Below are 25160 nucleotides of genomic sequence, written 5' to 3' on the forward strand. Positions count from 1 at the left end.
GTGGCACGTGGGCTCAGTAGCTGTGGTGCATGGTCTTAGTTGCTCAGAGACACGTGGGATCTTAGTTCCCTGACCAGGGATGGAGCCACTGTCCCCTGCATTACAGGGCAGATTCTTAACCACTGGACCACCAGGGGGAAGTCCTTCAAATTCATCTGTTTTTGCATCCTTACTGCCACTTCCCTAATGAATGATGAAGGGTTTCTTCTCTCTCCTGGATGACTGAAACTCCTTTCCTGAGTTTTCCTAGTATCTCCTGTTCTTTAGTGAGGTTGCTGTCTTTCGAAATCAATGCTCTTCTTAAATTTAAATCTCTTCAGTAACTCTCCAGAGGGCCTTATGTTAGTCCAGATTCTTCAAAGACTTGTGGTTTACTCGGCTCCTCCCGACTTCTCATTGTTCAGCTTTTGCTTCTTGATGCGATCAAGTCTAGCCGAGTGATGAAGACTTTGCTCTAACTCTGCCGGGCACATCCTTCCTCCTCTCTTCCACCCCGCTTCATACTTTCCTCTCCGTAAGCAGTGATGCTTATTCATATTTAGGTGTCAAATGTCACTTTCTCTGGGAGTCTTTCCTAACCTTTGAAGACTGTGCTTTCTGCTCTTTCTCTGTTTTCCTGGACCGTATTGTATTCATCCTTACTTTAGTTCGTAGCCTATAGGATTTGCTCATCAGCATCACCCTCTAGATGATAAACTCCATGAAGAGCTGAATGAATGACTTCAGCTCTTCTCTGCGCTAGCATTATGACCTTTGGTAAGTCTGTAAATCTTCCTGGGTCTCAATTTCTCATCCGTAAAATGAAAAAATTTGATTAGGGGACTTCAAAGAGTTCTCTCAGCTTTACAAAATTGCGACTTGCCAAAATCAAATTTCTTTCTTAGGTCCATTTAATTTGCCATTGCTGAAACAAAGCTCATCTGATTTGCCTAATTAAACAATTAAAGAGTAAACAAGAGGCATTCTACTTTCTTCTTGAACGAGTGCCAGTTCTCTTGTTGCTGTTTCCTTTTTGCTGGTGGCGTGAGGCCATTTTTGAATATAAGCATATTGTTCCTCAGGCACAAGCTCTTTTAAAATATCAAATATTTGTCGTTTGCCAGGTTTCCTTTCCTCAGCACAAATTGAAGCACAATACACATGCTTTTCTCCTGTGGTAGTCATTGTTAGCAATCTGCTTTTCCCCAGTAGCATTTGCTATTGGTGTGGGCTGAGAGAATGCAGTGCTTCTAGAAGGGCAGTCTTACATGGTGCTGCTTGTGGACTGAATTCCAACCAGAGATGTAATTCCTGTGATCTTGGTATATAATATTTGAACTGCATTACCATGCATGGGATTCTTCTTGACATTTTTTCTGCAAATTGCCAAGACGGCACCGGCAATGCGTGGTCAGTGTCTAGAAGAGGAGTGAAGCAAGCGGTTCCATCCAGACTTTGTAGAAACTGCCTTTGCTTCCTAAAGCCCAGATTACTTTTATTTCCTTCCTTTTCATGCATTGAAGAGTACTTTCTTCAAAGATATAATTATCTTAGCTATGTTTCCTGTGGAAAACCAAAATCTTAGTAATGGATGAATAAGTGGACATATTGTTAGTGATTATATTGAACCATTAGCAATATGTTGGGAATTATTTTGTTTCTGGCACTAGGACAGAACAGTTTGGAAAGGTTTCAGGTCTGAACTCTCTCTGTGTTGCCAAGGGTTGTTTTGATCTTATGCTGTTGTGGGCAGCTAGAGGGGGATAGAAATCATAATGGGTTGGAAGGTAGAGTACAACTGGGCTGGAATATTTTCTGTTTACTAGTTCTGGATCTATAGGCCGGCTGTTTAACCTCCTTTGTCACAACAAACCTCTGGTTCTTCATCAGTAAAATGGGGATGATAATAATTCACACAAGGCTGAGGACTAAGTCATCTACGCACAGAGTTTTGTAAATCACAGGTTGTTCAAACAAATTTTAGGTATGTTGATACTGGAAAAAAATTTATGTCTTCAAAAGTGAGAATTTGGGAGACCTCCCTGGTCTGGTGGTCCAGTGGTTAAGACCCCATGCTCCCAATGCACAGAGCACAGATATGATCCCTGGTCGGGAAACAGAGACCGTACATGCCGCACGGCTTGGCCAGAAAAAAAAAAAGGAATTTTATATTGGTTGATGGTGCCCAAAGAGAGGGTTGGCTTTCTTATGTCCTAATGAATTCTTCTTAACTGGGCTATTTGAATGTTCTCTGTAATATTGTGAGTCTGTAATTCAGTGATACTTCACTGGTGAAAGGGGGGTTATTGAATCAAGTCTTCCGGGTAACTCTCATCCAGGACTGGTGTATACCTATGGCTGTGTAATACCCCCAAGACTTAGCAGCTGAGGACAGCCATCATCTATTATCTCAGTTCCTCTGGGCAAGATTCCGGGTGCCGCCCAAGTGTTCTCGGGGTGGGGGTGGGGGTGTCTCCCATGGCTGCAGTCCTTGCCAGGCTGCTTGGGTTGGATCTGCTCACCTGAGTGCTTGTGGACAGGCTTCAGAAGATGTGTTCCCAAACTCATTGCCGTGGTCTCTTTCTGGGGCTGCCTCACATCATGGTAGTGGTTTCTTTCAGAGTGAAAAACACGCACAAAAGAAGCCAGCCTGTTTTTGTTTTAAATTATTTAATTTACTTTTTACTGCGCTGGGTCTTCGTGACTGTGTGCAGGGTTTCTCTAGTTGTGGCAAGCGAGGGCTACTCGGCAGTACGCAGGCTTCTCACTGTGGTGGCTTCTCTTGTTGTGGAGCACGAGCTCCAGGCTCACAGGCTCTGTAGTTGTGGTCCACAGGCTTAGTCGCCCCATGGCATGTGGGACCTTCCCGGACCAGGGATCGAACCCGTGTCCCCCTGCATTGGCAGGCGGATGCTTTATCACTGGACCATCAGGGAAGTCCCGAGAAGCCAGTCTTTTGTAACCTAGTCTCAGACATGGCAGGCCATCACTTTTGTGTTCTCTTCCTCCGAGGCAGATCACCAAGTCCTGCCCACACTTCGGGGAAGGGGAGGCCCTGGGGTGTGAATTCCAGGAAGCGAGATCTCTGGGGGTCATTTTCAAGGCCGCCTCCTGCAGTTGGAGTTCATGTAGCCTTTATGTGGTAAAGTGGCGTGGGGTAGATCTGACTTTCCAAGTCTCATTTTGTAATTCCAAGTTATATCTAGTTATTTTTAATGCTGTCAAGGGAAAGTCGGTTTTTGAATTGGTTGGAGCCCATTCTAAAGCTTATTTATTTAGTTAGCAGTTTTGTATAATGGAGATGAATGTCTTTTTTTTTTAGCACCCTTGTCTGAACTCTAGCAGCGGTTGTACAGAACTTGAGGCCTGCTTTAGTAGTGTTTGAAGTGCTGTCAGGGGGAATAAGGTGTAGTACCATCAGTGTATCTTTTGTTTAATAAGACTGTAATTGTTCCTTATGTCTTAAGACCCTCCAGATACGTGGTGTTATGGAATAGATTGTAGGTAATCACTCTTTGATCAAGTGCTATTAGGGTTGTTCACTTCTCAGGGAGATTTTGCAGGTATCTAAGGAAGCATCTTTTTTTATTCTGAGCAGTCTGCTGACCTGTGGTATCATGTTGCCTGTTAAAAGATGACAGATTGACTTAGAATGAATTTTTATTAAACTGAAATAAAAGGGGGCTTCTTTGTATTACCATTCCCTCTGTTCTTTCTCAAAAACCAAAGCTCCTTTTTGCAGACAAGTGGCTTGCCAGAGAAGAAAAAGCAAGGGACTGGGAGTCAGTTCACCTGTATTTAAGTCCTGGCTTTGCCCTTAAATCTGTGTTTGACCTGGGGACATTATCTCACCATTTCTGACTTCAGCATTCCCATATGATGCTTTCTTCCAACTTGAAAAAGCTATTCAATTTCTCTTCTCCAGGACAGCCTTGGGGGTAACAGCAAGACCGCCATGGTAGCTACAGTGAGCCCCGCAGCTGACAACTACGACGAAACCCTTTCAACCTTACGGTATGCGGATCGTGCCAAGCACATCGTGAACCACGCTGTGGTGAATGAGGATCCCAATGCACGAATTATCCGGGATCTCCGGGAAGAAGTAGAAAAACTCCGTGAGCAGCTAACCAAAGCGGAGGTATAAGGCCTAGCTGAGCCATGCCTATGGGTCTAGGAAAATCTAGTAAAGCTAGAACCTGAATTGTCTTCCCCTTGGGGCCTAAATGATGAATATTACTCAGAATGTTTGGATTTCCTATAGGAAGAGAAATTTGAGATGAGTAATAAAGGAAGACGGATAAATTGTCATGCTTGAAATTTAGATAGTTTTTACAGGTGTTAAAGGATTGACTAGAAGGAGAGAGTAAAGGTAACTGAGAAAATGTTTCTTTGCACTGAATAGGCGACAGACAAGAGGGAAGAGGTAGAATAGGGGCGAGAAAGAGAGGCGCTTGAAACAAAAACAGATACAACTTAATATTAGTGCAGCAAATGGTGGCCAATGGGCATAGGCTAATTAGAAGAAGAATCAAATAGATTTTTGTAGAACCATATGTTTGCAGGTTGACGTCCAAACAGAAATACTATGGTCTTGCACAGTATAATAATCTAGCTTTTTCATGTTATGGGTTAATTATGTTCATAAGAAAAAATATTCTAGAGCAGAAGTAGCCATCTTCTTAGTAGTGCTGTATGTCACTATCCTTTGTGTTAAAACATGCTATAGTATATAGTTCTGTTACTGAATTTGAAGCCTACACAATTCTAATCACCGATCTTTTTTAGTTTCTAAAAGTCTGTTGAAGTGTAGCGTGTCTACAGTGTTGTGTTAATTTCTGCTGTCCAGTATAGTGATTTAGATATATATGTTCTTTTCCACACTCTCTTCCATTATGGTTTGTCATAGGATATAGTTCCCTGTGTTCTGCAGTGGGACCTTGTTATTTATCCATCCTGTATGTAATAGTTTCACATGCTTATCTTTTTATCAAAAGTGGGATAAAATGTCAGATTCAGGATCCTTACTTTAATTAGCGTTTCTGTTCCTATGATTTCCGAGCACTGTGGAATTCTTTCCTGGACCTGGGACCATAGCCTCTTCTTTCTCATGACCATCAGTAAATTACGCGGGCAAAATAATTATCTTGATTGTATTTTTTGCCTGTTGAGTCTTACTCTGTTTTTTTTTAGGAATAATTTTACAATTCATCAAGATTCTTTGAAATTTTGTCTGTCTTCTGGTATAATAATGCCATCCAGTTTGTAGCATGTACATATTTAGTCTGTGTATCCTTGAATACATCCCAAAGTCCTCAGTGAAGACTAGGGTGAATCACGTGTCTTGAGTCTAGACCTACTGGGATTAAAACACATAAGTCCTTGATAGTTTGAACTCTTTATCTCCCTAATTGTAGTTAGACCTCAAAGTAGCAATAGGTTAGAGGAAAAGGAAAAAGTTAAGTCTTCCTTCAAGCCCACTGGATAACTGGATGAGTCTGTGGGACCCTTGCAGTCTGGATGCTGTGGGTCAGTGACAGTCCTTGTGTCTTGGGTGGGACAGGAGCCTCAGCGAGCTGTAGAGCTTCGAGGAGGCACATTGTTCCTCTTATCCTCTTGGGTTTAGTGAAGATGTTTTTTTTCCGGGACCTCGTACACACATTTCATGAAATAAACATTTTGCTTGTAGGCAATGAAATCTCCAGAGCTGAAAGACCGACTGGAAGAGTCAGAGAAGCTGATCCAGGAAATGACTGTGACCTGGGAGGAGAGGCTAAGGAAGACCGAGGAGATCGCCCAGGTTCGTGGTCCCTGCTTAGGGGGGAGCAGCCTGTGGCCGCTTGCGCAGTGCAGTGCTGAGCATATTTCTGGTTCCCTTTTAAAAACTTTTTATTTAATTGAAGGATAATTGCTTTTCAGTATCCTGTTGGTTTCTGCCAAACATCAGCACGAATCAGCCATAGGTATACATATGTCCCCTCCCTCTTGAACCTCCCTCCCATCTGCCTCCTCATCCCACCCCTCTGGGTTGTCACAGAGCATCAGGCTTGAGTTCCTTAATCATACAGCAAATTCCCATTGGCTGTCTATTTTATGTATGGTAATGTATGTTTGACTTTTAGCTTTGAATGTAGCAAATATAACAATTCAGATTTGCTTATTTTAAAAAAAAAAGCTGTTTGGCTTCGCTGAGTTTTTGTTGCAGCATGCAGGATCTTTAGTTGTGGCTTGTGGAATCTAGTTCCCTGACCAGGGGTTGAAATCATGTCCCCTGCATTGGGAGGGTGGAGTCTTAGCCACTGGACCACCAGGGAAGTCCCAGATTGATTTAAATAAGACCTAAATCCAGGAGTCTGTACTTTACAAAGTTAATTTGAAGTTTAAGGAAAACATAACTATAGTTAATTGAGTATTCATTATGTAAGAAATACATTTGTAGGGCCATAAAAATTTTTAAATGATATAACTAGCCACTGGCTGTGAACACCCAATTCTGTTAAATGCTTTGCAAACCTCAGAAACTTACCAGCTACAGAATTGTTAGTAGTGGATATTTAGGCTGTGAGCTTCTTGCTTCCTTCCATATGACAAGTCAGTAAAAAGTAACAATGAAGTACCTAAGTCCCAAGTGACTATGTCTCATTTTTAGACTATTTAATATAGAGCTGTGAAATCTTTCAGTGGGAATATTAGTGTTTAGAGAAAATCCTAAAATGTCCATGTCTCTGCTTAGTAAAGATTTACTCTATGGCTTTCCGGTTAGAGGCTTATTTAGTCTGTTTAAAAAATATTAATATATATGATAATGTGGAATACAGTACTACATTGAACAATCATTTCATGGTTGGGCAACTCTGATAGTAGTAGCTATTTAACCGAAATCTTCTATTCTTCCATTTTTGCTCACTGGCCTTAGTTTGTTCTTCCAAAGCTAAGAGAATAAGCCCACTTAGGCACAGTAACTAATAATAGCAATAATAACCAGCACTTATTGAGTACACTTACATGTTGCACTAAGCACTTAAATTTTTTTTTTTTTGTATTGGGGTGTAGTCGATTAACAATGTTGACTGAGCACTCTTAAATACAGTATTTTATTTAATCCTCCCAATAGCTGTGCAAAATAGGGCCTGTTATTACCTAGATATTTAAAGTCACCCCTGCCTCCTCCTTTTCTTTTCTAAAGTTGGAAAATCTCTAGTGTTCACTGTTCTGGTATTCGTGAATGCGTAGAACTGCTACTCCTTCCATTACGCAGTAAGTTCCATCTCTCAGGGTGCTGTCCAGAATCAATGGATAGATTAGATGTTGTAGGACAGCACTACTATTATGTAGCATAAAGAGGATGTTAGATTTATATTAGTGCACACTAGGATTTAAGTTGATTTTTAAACATTTTTATTACAGTCCTTTTCAAAACAGATGAAAACATGAGTATAACAAACCCACACATAGCCATTACCCAATTTCATTGAAGGTCAACATATGACCGGTCTTGTTTTATCTGCATCCCTGCACGGGGTTGTTGGAAAGCACATCCCTCACGTTACACAGAGAATACACCAGTGTCTGAGCTTTATTTCTCATTACATGTTTAACTTTGTTTGTCATAGGTTAAGGTCATTCTGATAATTGTCCGATTTGGGACTAATGGATGTGAGCCTTTTTGAGCTCCTCTGAAAGTAAGACCTTGACTCTGAAGTGCTGCCGTGCTGGGGTTGCCTGCTCTGATACCCAGCAGAGTGGGTCTAAGTGACAGGGCAGTGTGGGGCAGCTCTCCTGTAGCATCTTTCCTTCCCTGAGGGTCCTCTCCCACTGTCAGACGCCCCTTTTGCAGACTGCCTGGTTTTTATTGAACACCGCATTCAACACCTCATCTTCCCTGGCTTCAGTGCTTCCAGCTGTCTTCTCTCTGTCACTGGTTTATTGGTCAGCAACCTCTTTGCTGTAGAGACTAGCTTTCCCTAAAATGTATTTCTGGCAGTATATCCACTGACTGTTAATACATCTTTTGAGGAGAAAATAAGTGGTGTATGGTCAGGTAACTTTGGGGAAATCTGGGTGAACTGAGTCAAACGGACTTCTCTTGGTAAGAACTTTCTGGGAGTCTGTTCCAAGCCAGCCTCTGTGTTCTGTGGGGCCTCTGTGTCTGGCATGCCAGCCCCCAGAGCTTAATCCTGACGTTGAATCCTATGGAACCTATCTATATTCTCTTGACTCTTAAGTCATGTGATGCTTTATTTACTGTTCAGTTTTTTGTGTGAATACTTTTATTACCTAATGAGTTTATAAAGTTCTCAAGGAAAAAAGCCATATCTTTTCATTTTTTTCTTTAAAAATTTTATTTATTTATTTATTTGGCTCAGCCGGGTCTTAGTTGCAGCATACGGGATCCTTAGTTGTAGATGTGGGGTCTAGTTCCCCAACCAGGGATTGAACCTGGGTCCCCTGCACTAGAAGCACAGATCTAGTCACTGGACCACCAAAGAAGTCCTCCTCCTAGTTTTTGAAAGTATGTGCTCAGTAATATTTTTGATTAAATAATTTGAACTCAGTTGACTAATTTCTCAGCCCAGTGCCATATCTGTGATACCAAATTCTTTAATTTCCGTCTTTTATGTTCTCAGTAAAGAAGTGTACACTTAAGTGAGACAGATCAGGGGCTAGGAAACTAAGCCCTTGGGCAAAACCTCGCCCGTCACTTCTCTCCGTAACTGGTTTTATTGGAATGGGCCATGCTTATTTGTTTTAGTATTTTTTATCACATTAGCAGAGCTGAATAGTTATGACAGAGACCACTGGACCCAGATGACTAAAAGATTTACTGTTTGACATTTTATAGAAAAAGTTAACTAGTCTCTGATATCAGAAGCAATACATAGTAAATGTCACTATATTTGATCATATAATACTTGTTTATTCTTGGAACTGACTCTTAGATGTTGCAAACTTTTATAGTTTATTAATAATTAAAAACCTAGAGTCTGTTTTTTGGTGGTAGATGTAACAAGTGAATTGATGGGTTTTCAATGTTGTGCCCTTCAGTTTAAACAAAAATTTTATGGTATTTCTACCGTTATAAAGTCTCAAAAGATAGGAAAATGCTTAAGGAAGTAGGGTAAAGCAGTAGTTTACTCAGTTATCTCATTTAAGTCCTGTCTTTTCCCTTACTCTTGAGTGACTTTACTTTTGTTAAGTTGTACATTCTTTTTCTGGCTTACCTTTGCCTCTCTATGAATGAAAATTTTGCTACTAGATGACAGTAATGAAATTTCTTCTAAATTTATAATTATTTCCATAGTGAAAATTGCTAGAGTCTGCAGGGAACTCAGGGCTTCCCTTGCGGCTCAGCTGGTAAAGAATCTGCCTGCAGTGTGGGGACCTGGCTTCTATCCCTGGGTTGGGAAGATCCCCAGGAGAAGGGAAAGGCTACCCACTCCAGTATCCTGGCCTGGAGAATTCCGTGGACTGTATAGTCCATGGTGTCACAAAGAGTTGGACACGACTGAGTGACTTTCAGGGAAGTCAAACCAGAGTTCTATCAACCTAGAGGGGTGGGGTGGGGAGGGGAGATGGGACTGAGGTTTAAGAAGGAGGGAACATAGGTATACCTATGGCTGATTCATGTTGATGTTTGGCAGAAACTGATACAATACTAGAAAGCAATTATCCTCCAATTAAAAAATAAATAAATTTAAAATTAAATGACTAGAGTCCTAAGAGGAATGTAAGTAAAAGGAACTGTTGTGTTGCAAAAGTAGTATTTACTTATAGAAAATACAGAAAGATTATTATGAAGAAACTTTAACTGATTCAGTCATCCAGAGAAAGGTACTGTTAATATCTTTGTGGTTTCTTCCAGTTTTGTACTAGTTATACCCTGCATTTTAAATTTAATGTTAGTTCATGACTGTCTACCTACTTCATTTGTAGTTTACAAAAAGATATTTTTAACAAAGAAATGTTTCTTCTCATTATTGGAATTATTTTTTAATCACACAAATATCCTCATGTATTTAAAAGAGGTATCCCTCAGAAGGGACTATACAAGCTATATTAGATTTGCTTTCTTCGCTTTAGGAACATGGTTCTTTATCAAGAATAATAATTTCTTTGGATTGAGTGCTGAAAACTAATGGCTAGTGTTAAATAGTGTTAAATGACTCAGAACTTCTGAAAGAACCCAATAATGTTTTTTGTTAGAAAAGAGACTCAATTCAAAGACTCAGAACCAAAATAGCCCATTCCCTACCTTTGCAATATTATTCTAGGAGAGATTGTTTGGGTTGCAGTGGCTATATAAATTAGGAGGTTGTGCCTAGAATAGCAAAATTCTAAGCCTGCAGTTTAATCATCCTGCAGCCTTACTGTGTGGCACTAGTTAAATAACACAGCTTGCCTTGCCTTTTGTCAAAATCAAAGGTTCTTAATGACTTGTCCCTATTGCTGTGTATGCGCAGTTGGACACCCTGCTCTGCCCTGGTCTGTGTGCATTCATAACAGCCTCGGTTGCAGGAGGCATACGTGTCTCCCGATGTGCACACATGCATGTTGTGTGAATTCAGAGACACGCAGGCACAGAAAGGAAAGGTCCATGTTTTTTTGCAAATAGGGCTTTCCTGAATATGCAGATTTTATTTTGAAAAAGTTCAAAACACTTGTGTGCTCTTGTGTGTTATGCACTGTGCGAGGTGCTAGGAAACCCCAGTGGGGATTCAGGGTCCCTGCCCTCACAGAGAAATGGAGTAAGAAGTTACCAGATATGAGAACAGATGTGCTTCAGCTAGGAGGAATAGGTGTAAAACCCCTTAAGCTAGGGAGAGCGTTGTTGAGACTTCAGGGTCCTGGAAGATGCCCCATTAACTACGTACATTGAGGGGTGACCGGACATGACAGTGGAGGCAGGGGGTCAGACTGAGGGGCCTGTGGCTTTGAAGGAGTTCGGCCTTCAGCCTTGCTGGGGACCTGCCAAGTGTGTTAAATACTTGGCTTTTTAGGAAGATCACAGTTGCATAGAAAACACATTTGCTCATATATAAAGAATTAAATGAGAAAGATGAATTCAGGATGTTAGCTATTTTCAAAAATGAAAAGTGAGAGCTTAGTATATTTGGTGGCAATTTGTAATGGCTTTACTTTTGAAATTAATAAGAGTTTTCCTTAACGAAGCAACATTAGAGTTTGTTCTCATTCTCAGCTATAGAGTTTATATAGGTTAGAAAGAGGGCAAATGCAGTCATCTATATGATACCATGTCCTAAGAAAACATATTTGAGTTATAAAGTTATTTAATAATTTAATAATTACCGTCATATATAACGTTTTATAGCTTGCTGCCTCAATAGCTCTGGAATTAATACTTCTCTAATGTGTTTACAGGAGCGACAGAAACAGCTTGAGAGTCTTGGAATATCTCTTCAGTCGTCTGGAATTAAAGTTGGGGACGATAAATGTTTCCTCGTTAATCTGAATGCTGATCCTGCTCTGAATGAACTTCTGGTTTATTACTTAAAGGTGAAGTTGTAGGCTTGTCTACTGTTTTCTGCTGTGAAACGGAGCAGTATTTCACAGTATCCTTTCTTTACACTTAGAGAACCATGCATATTCAAAGAGAAGGAGTTAGCAAATTGTTTTTGTTTGCTTCAGCTGGTGTGTAGAAAAATCCTGGGTTTCTGAGACCAGTCTCTTTTCTGTCTTTGAGTGATGTAAATATATTTTTCAACCTAGTAAATGTAAAAAATGGTATTCTGATAATAACTCCAACAAATTAGGTAGCTTGACTTCTGTCCTTTAGTGTGATTAAAGCAGGAAGTTAAGTAGCTAGCTTGAGCTTGCAGAACGACCTGTAGGCTAGATGGTTTCATCAGCGCTAAAGCTCTGTGGTTTCTGTGCAGCACACCTTTTGGTGAGTGGTCCTGGTTTGCGAGAGGAAATGTTCTCCAATACAGTATTGTAAGTAAAATAAAGTAAAAAAAAAAAAAAAAAGTCGTTAGGACCACTTGACTTGAAATTCTGTGTTTCCAGTAACTCTTAGGAAAGTTAAAAATTAACTCTTAGGAAAGTTAAACATTTTGGATTGTCAGTTTACAAAAAGAAGAGTAAGTCACTTAGAGGCTGAGAGGGTCAGAGCCTGGAGCAGAAGAAACCAAATATACATTGAAATCTATATACATTCTATATATGTATATAATCATGTACATTGAAAGCTATATAGGTTGTTGGACATAGCAGGAAGATGAGACAGCTTCAGGATAAACATGAATCAGACACTATAGAAATTATGAGGTGTTCACCAAAATTGCTAAGCCCAGAACATAGATGAGTTACTCTTGACATGCAGTTAATAAATACTAGGTGGAGAATTTTCCTCTCCTAATACAGGAACTATCTCTCAGGGTTTAACTGAGTTAGTGACTGGGACAGCAAAGATATGAGCTGGTACAGTTGGAAGCACTGTGAGAGTTCGAGATTTGTGTCCTTTCATTTCTAAAGAGACTGAAGAATTCATGATACATTGGCTGGTTTCCCAGTTTTTATCAGACATACCTGGGGTAATTGCTTTGTAGTGTTTTGATAAGGCCCTGCTATTCTTAAGTATCTTGTATCAGGTTTTAGTACTTTGTGCATTAAATTGTGTCTCCAATGCATACGCTTACGTGAGCACACTCAGGTGCTGTGGGCAGTGGGTCAGAGCAGGGGCGGGAGGGAGACGCACCGAGTTTCTGCTCCAGCACTTCTTGCTTGATGGATGTTTTTCTCTCAAGGCCTTTACCCCCGCAGTCTACAGATTCCTCCTCTATAAATGGAAGTTTTCTCTCTCTGGCTACCTCACAGACTTCCTGGAGGCTTAAATGGGAGTTGACCTATAGAAGCATTTTATAAACGGAAGCCCTACTGACATATACATTATCCCACCTACCAGTTTCTCACTTGATCCTCTGGTACTTTATTATATTACCCTTGTCCTTTGGGAAAGAATGACGGATTAGCACATCTCTTGCTATGCTTCTAACAGTGTTGGCAGCTTTTTGTGTTAGAATTTCAGCTGGGGATACTCAGGCTTCAGGAGAGATGCAGTATTCATATGGGACTTAAGTATTTTGCCCTTCAGATCTTCAGAACTGTGAGTTCTTTTTCTCTTCTGACGTGATGAAGTTCACATTAGAACACACAAACACGTACACTCAATATGAAAAAAAAAACCCAATTCCTATCTGTTTCTTCACTAAAAAATTACACAAAGAAACTATTTAAAGACTGTTGGAGGGCAGTCAAAATATTTCTGGCCATCTTGTGAAGAGGTGTTGGGACTCTGATTCAGACTGTGCGGTCAACCCTGCTTTGGCAAAGTCTGAGGCAGTGTTGGTTTCTTACTGCCCAGGCTAAACCCATGACAAGAGTATATTCATGACAAAGCACATTCAAAAGGATGACCTCTGTCCAAGAACAGTTCTGCTTCAGTAAAGTGATACCACGATGTGGGATGGAGGAATTTAGAGGTCGGGTGGTTTTTGTTTCTCTGCTGTCACATTCTCATGTCATTGTAAATGCTGGGCAGATGACTTCACATCACTGGGTGACTTTGAGCGCCCCGCCTGTAAAATGAGGCCGCTGGATTAAATTACCTCCAACATTCTTTCTACTTCCAAGTTGAATGGTTCTCTTCCAGAATAGAATCCTCTGTTTATCTGTTCTGTCTAGAACTGGCAGAAGCAAGGTATGGTGGCCAAACTCTAAGCAGAACGTAACTCATGGGGTCTTTTTGCATCTTAGTTGTATAGACAGGCAGCTCTTGTGTGTCATGGTTCCAGCCTTCACAAATTCCAGTTGACTCGATTTAAGAAATAATGTTGACACTGCGGTCATTCATGCGATTCTAGATGCGCAGCCAGAGGAAGTTAGTGAAGGTGAACTTACGGATGTAAATGATGAAAGTGGTTGTGACGAGAAGAATGCAGATGTCGCGAAGGATTAGGCTTAAACCAAAGAGCACGTCACGTGAGAGGAACTCTTGGAGATACTTCGCAGCATTGAAAGCTCAAAGGATAAAGTGGTAGAGGCATAAAGGAGTATGGCAGTTCACCAAGGTGTGGAAAGTATCCTCACTTAATAAGCTTTCTATATATATGTGTGTTTTGGTGGTGGTGGTTGTTGTTTGTTTACTCTTGGCTGTGCCGGGCCATTGCTGCTGCTGGGCTTCTTTCGTTGTGGCAGGCAGGCGCTGCCCTCTAGCTGGGGCACACTGCTTTCACTGTGGCGGCTTCTCTTGTTGAAGCGCACGGACTCCACAGCACAGGCTCAATAGTTGTGGCTCATGGGATTAGTTGCTCCCAGGCATGTGGGATCTTCTTAGATCAGGGATCAAACCTGTGTCTCCTGCGTTGGCAGGTGGACGCTTTACCACTGAGCCACCAGGGAGGCCCTCGATAAGCTTTTAACAAAGAAATAAAATGGCTTTCAACTTTAGTGTTTCTAATATTCTAAATGACACTGTACTAAATAAATATTAGTTTCATTGTTTTTTTCATTGCCCTCTACATTATAGCAGCAAGAGAATTCTGCATGTTTTTACAGTTTTAATTGTCACAGAATGATTGCCATTTTCCCCACGGATGGTTAAGATCTCCTTGCTCACTTATTTTTTACAGTCCTGCTTTTTTATGCAAAGCGAGGCCTGCCTGATAAGGCTGAGCGACCGACCGTACAGAGCGTCCATGTGCTGTTCTTCCTGCTCACAGGGTGGGAAGAGCCTTCCTGTGAAGTATGTCACTCTCTATCTCTCTCTTTTCAGACTTCGTTGATCAAAGGGATTGTAACCTCAAATGAGACACTTAAGTCATCATTTATAATGTAAGCTGTACATTTGGGATCATGTCTTATCTTTTATCTCTAGTGGCACAATGCCTAGCTAAATGTAATATTTGTTGAAAAAAGAACTAGTTTTCCTTTTAGAATTTGGATTAGACCATTGCTGTTTGGGGGCTTCCCTGGTGGCTCAGTGGTAAAGATTCTGCCCGAAGTGCAGGTGACCCGGGTTCCATCCCTGGGTTGGGAAGATTGCCTGGAAAAGGAAATGACAACCCACTCCAGTATTCTTGCCTGGAGAATCCCATGGACGGGAGCCTGGCAGGCTATGTCCATGGAGTCGCAAAGAGTCAGACATGACTGAAGCAACCTAGCGCAACAGCAGCTTTGCTGTTTAGTATCTTACCTCTGATAGTTTTTGTTTTTAATTCAGTTTGTTGCCTGATACTTAGCAACATCCACTGTGTATCATGGGCTGTGCTTGTTGTTGAAGATGCGGGAGTCCTGTATAGGTTGCTGCCTAAATAGCGGGAAAACAACACTTACATGACAGTAAATTGAGGTGCTATCTCTAGATGTAGCTGGGGGTTCAGAGAAGGGAGAAGTCAGTGTCGGCTACTAGTGAAACCTGTGAGGAGAAGAAGAGGTCAGAAGTAACTACTGAAGGTATTGATGTTTTGTATCTGGATGAGAGGGGAAGAGAGCATTTGGGCAAAGAGAACAAAAGCAGGGGCAGAGACATGCGCGTGAACCCGAGTGCAGTCTTGGGGTGTGGCAGTTGGAGGTGGTCCTATTTCACACTCCAGTCTAGGGTAGTTCAGAGCTTTTTCTGCATTTCAACCCCCAAGGACTAAAAGGCTTCACAGTCACAGTTAGGATTCCTGCTGGGATTTCTCATGGGAGGAAGAAAGGGATTGTATGTAGAAACAGCCTAAGCCAAGGGCTCTGGGTCATTGGAAAAGACTGATGCTGGGAGGCACTGGGGGCGAGGAGGAGAAGGGGATGACAGAGGATGAGATGGCTGGATGGCATCACCGGCTCGATGGACATAGGTTTGGGTGAACTCTGGGAGTTGGTGCTGGACAGGGAGGCCTGGCGTGCTGCAATTCATGGGGTCACAAAGAGTCGGACACGACAGAGCGACTGAACTGAACTGAAGGGCTTTGTGGGGGGGGTCTTTGTTTTTTTAGGCGATCTCAGGCTCTTTTGCTCTTTGGACTCTCTTTGTTTCTCCCTTTGGAAATTCTCTCCACCTTGTAGTGGGTGTGTTAAGACAGGAAAGATGGGAGATGGGTGTGGAACAGATTCCTTTGGCCTGCTACTGAACGTCACTAAAGCATTCCTTGTAGTTGACACCTGGTCAAGCCCCGGTCTCTGGATTAGGAAGGTCAATCCAGGGATTGACCAGGAAGCCTCAGCCAAAATCGAGGAGTAGACATTAGCCGGGAGTGTCCCTGTGTTTCTCGTATATATTCCCTGAGGACTGAACCGGATACCAGAATGCAATTCTGATCCCGGCTCTTTGTTTCCTTGGAAACCCCATTGCAGCACACTTGAGAGACGAAACCCCCAAAAGAGGGAAAGTGAAAATAATGGAAGGGAAGAGGCCTTTTTATTAGACTGGGATCCCAGAAGAGATGGGAAGAATGGGAACCAAGAGTGTAATTAGCGGGCTTGTGGACAAAGGAGGAATCACTTTCCTCTGAATCGGAGGGGAATGTTAAGGGAAATGGTTGTTCATTTATCTTTCTTTTGTTTTTACTTAATGGCTCAGTGTAGCAGGCCTGTGTTACATGCTTGGAATACAGTGGTGAGGCGGAAGGTTGCAGGACAGGCTGCCCTCTGCTCTCTCAGCATCTCCACGCTAGCTGTGGAGATGGACAGTAAACCCACAGTCAGTCAGTGCTATGTAAGGAATTCAGGCATGAGAGTAAGACGGTAGTTCTTTCTCATTGTCAGCTCAGTATACACCTCTCTGAGGATGTGCCTTTAAAAGCTGAGGTAGAAATGATCAGAAATTACCAATACGACCATCAGGGGAGGAACTGTTCAGGCAGAGGAAGCGGTCAGTGTGCTCAAAGAATGGATGAAAGGCCTGTGTGGGTGGATCACGCTCCAGGAGAGGCAGAGTGCGGGAGCTGGGGTAGGAGTAGCAGCTAGGGGCCAGATCACAGAAGGTTTGTAGCCCGGGTGAGAATTTGAACTTCGTAGAAGTGCAAAGGGAAGCCACTAGATGATTCTCAGTAGGGGGATTGTGTGATCAGCTCTTGATGGTGGAAGTGGGGTGCGATGGGAAGGAAGTGGAGAAGCAATAGAAGGCTCTTGTATTCGCCTGGGTTTCCCTGGTGGCTCTCTTCCCTGTCAGTGCAAGAGACTCAGCTTTCATCCCTGAGTCAAGACGATCCCCTGGAGAAGGAAATATGAACCAACTCCAGTATTCTTGCCTGGGAAATCCCACGGACAGAGGAGCCTGGCAGGCTACCATCCGTGTCGCCAAGAGTTAGACACAACTTAGCGACTCAACAACAGCACGATACTCACCCAGGCGAGAGACTAGGATGTGATAGTGGAGGTGGGAGGTGAGCTGAGTCTTGATACATGTCAGAGGGGGAGTCTGAGAGGGTTTTGTGATTGACTTGGGGCTGGAAGTAGGCTGGTAAGACAGAGAGAAGACTGCAGGATAGCATCTGAGCTTTTTCACTTGAGCAGCTGGGTGGTGGTCGTGCCATTGGTACTGGGGAAGGGAATAGACTCAGCGGGGTGGGGAGGGGTGGAAGCAAAAGTTCTGCTTTGGCCCTTTAACTTTGAAATTTCGTTAGACATCCAAATTGTACCAAGTGGGCAAGAAATAATGCTGACTGCGACTAGGACAGAGGCTGTGGAGGTGGGAAGATGGTGGAACTGAAGTCTGTAGTTCCTGGGCGGTGATTTTGGAGAGATAGGCAGAAACAGTGCTATGTACTTAAAGCCTGCTGGGCTGGATGGGATCACTGTGGCCAGTGCTCAGCAGCTTACTTCCATGGGTTCAGTCTTGCCCTCTGGTTGTTTTCTTATGACTCAGGAGCCAAGAGTAGTGTCTGCATTTTTTAAACGGTTGGGGGAAAAAATCAAAAGAGTCATAATACTTTGGACATGTGAAAATTGTATGAAGTTCAGATTTCAGTGTTCATAAGTAAATTTTTTGGGGAAATAGCCATACGTGTGCTTTTGTGTATTGTCTGGCTGCTTTCACACTATGGGACAGAATTGAGTAATTGTGTACAACTCACAGAGCCTAAAATATTTCATGTCTGACCCCTGATCTAGATGTACAGGAGAAGTGGGCTTAGGAACAGATCCCAGTCATATCAGCATTTAAGTGCAGTCAAAAGTTGAAGCATAGAAGAGGGGGCTCGATTTTTATGTCCGTTTTTTTTTTTCAGTTACTTGCCAAAAAGTTACCCTGGTGGTTGGGGCTTAGAGAATTGAGAAGTTGGGGGTATACGGTAAGAAGAACGCATCTGCTGTCTGCCGTATCTTTTATGAGGTCTTGGGAGACCACGTGATTTTAAAAAATAATTCAAACTCTTTCTATTTGAATAGCTCTTTATCTTTGTCGATTCATCTTGATTGGGACCAGGTAGGTGATGTACAACTTGGGTGACTGTAGTTTTCAGATCTGTATTTTTGGTACGTCATTGACACATCCTTTGTCATCTCCTTCTCCTGCGTTCAATCTTTCCAAGCATCAGGGTCTTCTCCAGTGAGTCAGTTCTTCACATGAGGTGGTCAAAGTACTAGAGCTTCGGCTTCAGTATCACTGACTCAACAGACATGAATTTGAGCAAGCTCTGGAAGTTGGTGATGGACAGGGAAGCCTGGCGTGCTCTAGTCCAAGGGGTTGCAAAGAGTCAAACATGACTGAGCAACTGAACTGAATTGACACTTGGTTCAGGCTTTGAAGTAGGATAGAATATTTTGAATCAGGATTGCAGTGGAAAATAAAGAATATAGTATAGCCATTAATATAAGCCTGTAGTTTTTAGGTTTAAAAGTTATATAACTCAATTCAGTGCCTCATTCCTTATAAGGAAATGCAACTTGTATAATGAATTTAAGAGAAAGCCAGGAATTCCCCCTACTATTCTATTTGCTTTAAAAATCTTTTAGCTAAGGTCATAGGTAGAGAGCTGAGAGTTTAAGGTAATATACTAGAGCTGAGAGTAGACAGTTTCAGTTTGTGTACGTGCAAGAATGCAGTATTAATCTGTGAATTTGATTCTTTTATAGGAACATACACTGATAGGTTCAGCAAATTCCCAAGATATCCAGCTGTGTGGCATGGGAATTCTTCCTGAACATTGTATCATAGACATCACACCAGAAGGCCAGGTTATGCTGACTCCTCAAAAGAACACCAGGTAATGTACTTTATTTAGTGTTAATGTCACAGTGATTTTTAAGAGGAAGAAAGTACACTAAATGAGGGTGGTATTAGGTCGTTTGGCCTTGTTTTTGGCTTTTACGTCCACTTAACGAAGATAGTTACCAAGTCCTTAATAGTTAACTTTTTGTTTCTTTTTTCACATTTATTTTTAATTGGAGAAAAATTGCTTTACAATGTTGTGTAGGTTTCTGCCATACAACAGTGTGAATCAGCCATAAGTGTACATATGTCCACTCCTCCTTGAACTTTCTGCGCGCCCCCTCCCCCAGCCCGCCCCTCTCGGCTGTCATGGGCCATGGAGCTGAGCTCCCTGTGTTCCGCAGCAGCTTCCCACTAGCGGTCTGTTTTACACGTGGTACTGCGTGTGTTTCAACGCTACTGTCTCAGTTTGGCCCTCCTCTCCTTCCCACGCTGTGGCCACAAGCCTGTCTGCTGTCTGTGTCTCCATTGCTGCCCTGCAGATAGGTTCGTCAGTACCATTTTTCTTGATTCCATAAATGTGTGTTAATGCGCAGTATTTGTTTTTCTGACATGCTTCACTCTGTGTAACAGGCTCTAGGTTAACTTTCTAATATCGCTTAAAGCCATCCTTCCTCTCTGTACATACTGACGTCACCTTATTTAAATAAGGCCTCCATCATCAAATCTTTTTTTTTTTTTTTTTTTTTTTTACCATGCTGTGCATGATTTGTGGTATCCTGATTTCCTGATTAGGGATCGAACCGAGGCCCCAGGAAGTGGAAGTGCAGAGTCCTAACCATTAGACCATCAGGGAATTCCTCCCTTTCCCCCAATCAAATCCTGATTGGAATCTCTGCCAGCAGCCTGGTCTTCTTTCTGGTCCATGCTGCGTGCAGCCAGATGGCTTCTGGGTCTTCTTGATACAAAGGCCTTTACGCCCCTCCTGTTTATCTCCTCTTCTCTGCACCTGCCGTTCCTCTGGCCAGCTAACTCCTGTTTGACCTTCCAGGTTAAGCTCTGTCATTATCTTCTTGAGTCTAAAATAAGGGCCCCCCAGTGCGTGTTCCTAGTGCACTCTGTGCTTCCTGTTACGTTAGCACTTCAGGCGGTGTTCTTGTGAGCTGCAGGCCTCTGTTACCACATGGGCCTGGGGGTCCTTTGAGGACGAGGACCTTTGTTTTTTTGTTTTCTATCCTTATCACGTAATGTCAGACTAATATTGAGCACGAAACGGCAACCTACTCCAGTATTCTTGCCTGAAAAATTCTATGGATAGAGGAGCCTGGTGGGCTATATAGTCCATGGGGTTGAACACTACTGAGCACACACACACACACCAGACTAATAATATAAGTGCTTAATAAATAATGAAAAGGCATAACATTATACAGACTAAGTATTTGTCAGTTTGTCTCCTTCAGCTTTAAGACTGTTATTGTCCTGTTGTGTAACTGTCTATATAACCATTATACGTGATGGTTAGTTGCTATACTGATCTTCTGAATTCATCATCATATAAAAAAATCATTAACATCATCACTGATTTCACCCATAAAGTCTTTAAATGTTTGGAAGCTATCAAGCTCCTGGTGAAGGATGCAAATGAGGAAGAAAAAAAGAGCGGAACCTGGCTTGGCACAGGCATGCTATTCTCCCATTAAATAATCTCACAGACACCAACCCCAGGGAAGGTTACTCTGAGGCTGTGACAGAATAAGATGAAACAGGTCATATAATAATTTTGTCTCAGCAGAGACGAAAACCAAGGTCACTGTGTGCTCACTCGGTCATGTCTCTCTCTTTGTGCCCCCATGGACTGTATCCCTCCAGGTTCCTCTGTTCATAGAATTTTCTAGGCAAGAAGACTAGAGCAGGTTGCCGTTTCTTCCTGCAGGGGACCTTTCTGACCCAGGGATTGAGCTTGCATCTGTTTGCGTCCCCTGCATTGGCAGGCAGATTCTTTATCACTAGAGCCCCCTGGGAAGCCCGAGGTCACTGTGCCACACCCAAAATACCAGGCACCTTCTCTCAGCCGATGTGAGGGACTGTTTCTTTACCAATTACAACTTCATCTTCGTCTCCCTTCTATGAATAAGATTTTTGACAAACCCAACCATAGAATTAGTCCTGCTCTCCGACAGCATCCAATATATACAGGACTCCCACCTCCTCAGGCCATCGCCTAGGTTGTCCAGCTGAGGCCCATTCCTTACAGCAACCCCCACCCCCATCCCCATTCTCCAATTGCTGACACCCCCAGGCTTCCTGTGGTGACTTCTCCCTTGGTATGAGTGATAAACCTAACTGTCTCAACTATGGGAGTGTTCCTGGCGGTCTTTGGTTGGAGGACATGGACACAAATTTCCCGAAACTCTAATTTTCACTTGAAAGCTTGACAACAAATACTGTCAATTACTGTGGTCAAAGTGACAGGCTGCCTTTGTTCATCTTCAAGAAAATGTGCCAGAAAATCACTTTGTGTGTGTCTTTGCTCGAGACAGTTGTCGTACTTTGGTATGCTTCAGCACAGCGCTTCATATGCTTCTCATGTTGTCACCATGAATGTTTTAAGAAGTTGTGTACTACTCAAGGGTCAAGATTTACCAGAAGTAGTAATTTTAAAATTTTATCTTCATAAATTTATTTTTACTTTTTAATTAAAAAAATTTTTGTTGGAGTACAGTTGATTTTTACTCCTTCATCAGGGACCTTTTCAAATGAAACATTTTTAAAAATTGTGAATGCACAGCAGTGAATAATCCAGTGACTGCGAATAAGGGTTTGATGCCATTGCCTTGATTTGTGCAAAATCACCAGTAGTTTTATTCTTTGCCAATGCAAATGTCAACACAGTGGAAAATGGCAGGTTAGTGTTATTACACAAGTAAATTTGATCTTTGGGACCTCCTGCAGACCGCACTTTGAGAACTGTTATTATAGTCATGCTTTTATTTATTAACTGCTGGAGCTTTAGAAAATAAGCCTGTATATGTGTTTGCCTTTAATTAAACTCCTCACTGTATTTAAGGAATTTGTGTTATACAGGCTAAAATCTGCTAATCTCAGTAGGCCCCCTCTTGTCAAAACTCTATTTTTTGAGCTCATACTTTGAATAAATCAGATTATAGGAACATAGAGACCAATTGCCTTTAGTGTTTAAAGCCCACGTGGAGCTTTGGTGGTAGCTCAGTGGTAGAGAATCCACCTGCCAGTGCAGGAGACACAGGTTCGATCCCTGGTCTGGGAAGATTCCACATCCCACATGGCAGCCGAGCCCATGTGCCACAACCACTGAGCCTGTGCTCTAGAGTCTGGGAGGTGCAACTGCTGAGCCCCCATGCTGCACCTACCGAAGCCCTCATGCTGCAGCCTGTGCTCCGCAGCAAGAGAAGCCGCCCTGAGGAGAAGCACACAACAGAGTGGTCCCTGCTCACCACAGCTAGAGAAAGCCCTCGCAGCAGCGGGGACCCAGCACAGCAGAAACCAAAACAGTGTTCAAAAGCTGTTACAAGCCCATGTGGTGAGTGGAGTCTAGATGCAGAGTAAGGTTCTGTGTCTGTGCATAGACGTTAAAAATAACTGTCTGTACAAAGCCAGATGAATGCTTTAGCAATTTAAAGATTTTAAGGTAATACAGGCTGGAGTGACTGAGGAAGTAGAAATCAAACTGGCCTTTGGACAAATCAAACAGCTTTGCGAGGAATCAAACTGAGTTGAGACTCAGGGGCATGAAGAGGAACAGGAGCCCTCTTCCCGGTTATAGGACTGGGACAACCCTCACTTTGGAAGAAAGGAAAATCACTGTTTAGTGGACAGAGCATAACACCCTCCCCCGTTTTTGATTTTTCTGGAGTTGAGAATTCACTGGAACAGGGAAAGGAGGAGATTAAGAGGGTTTCCTTTTGCAAGGCCTTTAATGTCAAGTTAAAGACCTTTATCCTCTAAGCAGATGAGTCATTCAGGGGGAGAGACGTGATGACAGAGATACTCCTGTAATATCAGCCTTATAATGGTATATGTGATTTTCTCTTTAGTTCCCACCCCTCTGAAGTTTTCCCTTAATAATCTTCTACCCACCGTTTCTGTGTTGAACTCCATTGTCAGGGCGAGCAGTCCAGTGGATCTTACAACTCTTCTGTATTGATAGGATATGGGCATTTTTCTGCGCTATAGGAAGTTAAGAATTGAACAGATCCCATTTCTTACTTCTGCCCCTGTAGGTAGGTCTGAGTTTAGTTGGTTGATGGGCTTTTTCTCTTTGTGTAGATTGGACATGCTTGCTCTAGTTGTCGTGTACCCTGCCACTGTCTCTGTATCATTAGCTGTAATGGTTCCATATTTACTCCTTAATATGCTATATAACAAATTTAGAACTGTGAAAAATAGAGGTTAATAATCTACAGCACTTGGTACCATAAGCATCTTAGGTAAATCAGCAAAGAAGGAAATAAAAACATTAATTCCCCCGGGGCGTTTTATTTGGGGGGAATTGGTTATTTTGCTTTTCCTGTACTGGAGAAATTGAAGGAGAGGATGTGACCATCATTGTTCACATGTTCGGCCTCTTCCCTCCACAGAACATTTGTAAACGGCTCCTCTGTATCCAGTCCTGTCCGGCTGCACCATGGGGACAGGATACTGTGGGGGAACAACCACTTCTTCAGGTACGACGGTCATGCCCTAACAGAGGGAGGTGCTCTGTAACAGAAGACTGTACATTACGAAGTAAACTTAATGCCATTAATATGTGTGCTGTTTTGTGCATTCGTATGTATTGACATTTATTCAGTATACACATGCTTCTTCCCTGTACGGCTTGAGCCTGAGGGACATGTGAGCAGTGGGCTCAGGAGAAATACTGATTCAGTTACACATTTTTAAATTTTATTTCCCAATGGAAGATGATTGTTTTGCCATCTGGCCTAAGAATTCATTAATTATTTTTCTGACATGCTTATTTTTTTATTTTTGAAAAGCAGTGGTTTTAGTTTCCTTGTCTATGAAAGGAGCCTCATGTTTTATTTAGGAATACTCTCCGCTGCATCCAATGGCAGATTTGACTCTGGGTTAAACAGTTCCTTTCTCTGACAAAATGGGAACTCCCAAGGAGGATGGTTATTGGCATTGGGTCAGGCTCTCGAAAGAGTCATGGCACAAGTTTTGGCATCGTCTTGCCTCTTCCCTATGGTCTAAAGAGGACCACGCCCCTCTGGGCATCAAAGCAGCCCTCAGACACCCCGAAGAAGGCAAGGTTGAGGGACTAGCCTTGACTATGCTGAGCAGAAGAAGCAGGAGACTCCCTGGAGTTCCCAGTGACCTTCCTCTGACCCCTCACTTACTAGTATTTGCCTCTCAGCTGCAAGGGAGGCTGAGAAAGTCTGAGCTGGAACTGGACATCTTTTCCCATACAAAACTGCTGTTGTGTTGGTGAGGACCAGCGGGCTGGATAGAGTATAAAACTTAAGTCTTGGTCTGTTCCCCTTCCTGTCACTGGCACTTGTGTTTCAGATATCAAGCTTGATCCTTTGCTGGTGGGCCAGCTGTTATCGTGATTATTTCTGAGAGAGTAGAGGGCTACAGAGTGTGTGGAAAATGTTGTTTATCTTTTTCTTCTCAAATTAAATCAAGCATAGATTGCTTGGCTTAGTGTACAGAGCCTTCATAGTTTGGATTAGGTTAATTTTTCTATCATTATCTCTCTTTGCTGTACAGATTTTGTATATCTCTATGTTTTATTTATCATTTCTCCAGAGGCTGTGAGGGTTTCCATTTTGCCTCTGTCCTAACGCCCTGCTTTCTCTTCACCCCTTAAGGCTCAGCTCAGATGAGTTCCTGTTCTTTCATCCCTTCCTCTCCTATTTGACTGTGAGGTTATTGTTCAGTTGCTAAGTTGTGCCTGATTCTGTGACCCCATGGGCTGTAGCACACCGGGCTCCTCTGTCCTCCACTGTCTCCTGGAGTTTGCTCAGATTCATGTCCGTTGAGTTGGTGA

At 42.5% G+C, this 25160-nt stretch overlaps 1 protein-coding gene across 2 annotated transcripts in view; it reads left to right on the forward strand.

Annotated features, from left to right (window-relative positions):
• KIF13B (kinesin family member 13B) overlaps positions 1–25160 on the forward strand; it is a 211078-nt gene that overhangs the window by 92141 nt on the left and 93777 nt on the right. For both annotated transcript variants that reach the window (XM_040235363.1, XM_040235394.1), the window contains exons 11-15: positions 3905–4117; positions 5666–5776; positions 11356–11490; positions 19051–19181; positions 23746–23832. In XM_040235363.1, coding sequence (XP_040091297.1) covers positions 3905–4117; positions 5666–5776; positions 11356–11490; positions 19051–19181; positions 23746–23832 — 677 coding nt within the window. The remainder of the gene's footprint in view (positions 1–3904; positions 4118–5665; positions 5777–11355; positions 11491–19050; positions 19182–23745; positions 23833–25160) is intronic.

This window comes from Oryx dammah, unplaced genomic scaffold, assembly GCF_014754425.2.
Source record: "Oryx dammah isolate SB20612 unplaced genomic scaffold, SCBI_Odam_1.1 HiC_scaffold_1, whole genome shotgun sequence".
Taxonomy (NCBI): Eukaryota; Metazoa; Chordata; class Mammalia; order Artiodactyla; family Bovidae; genus Oryx; species Oryx dammah.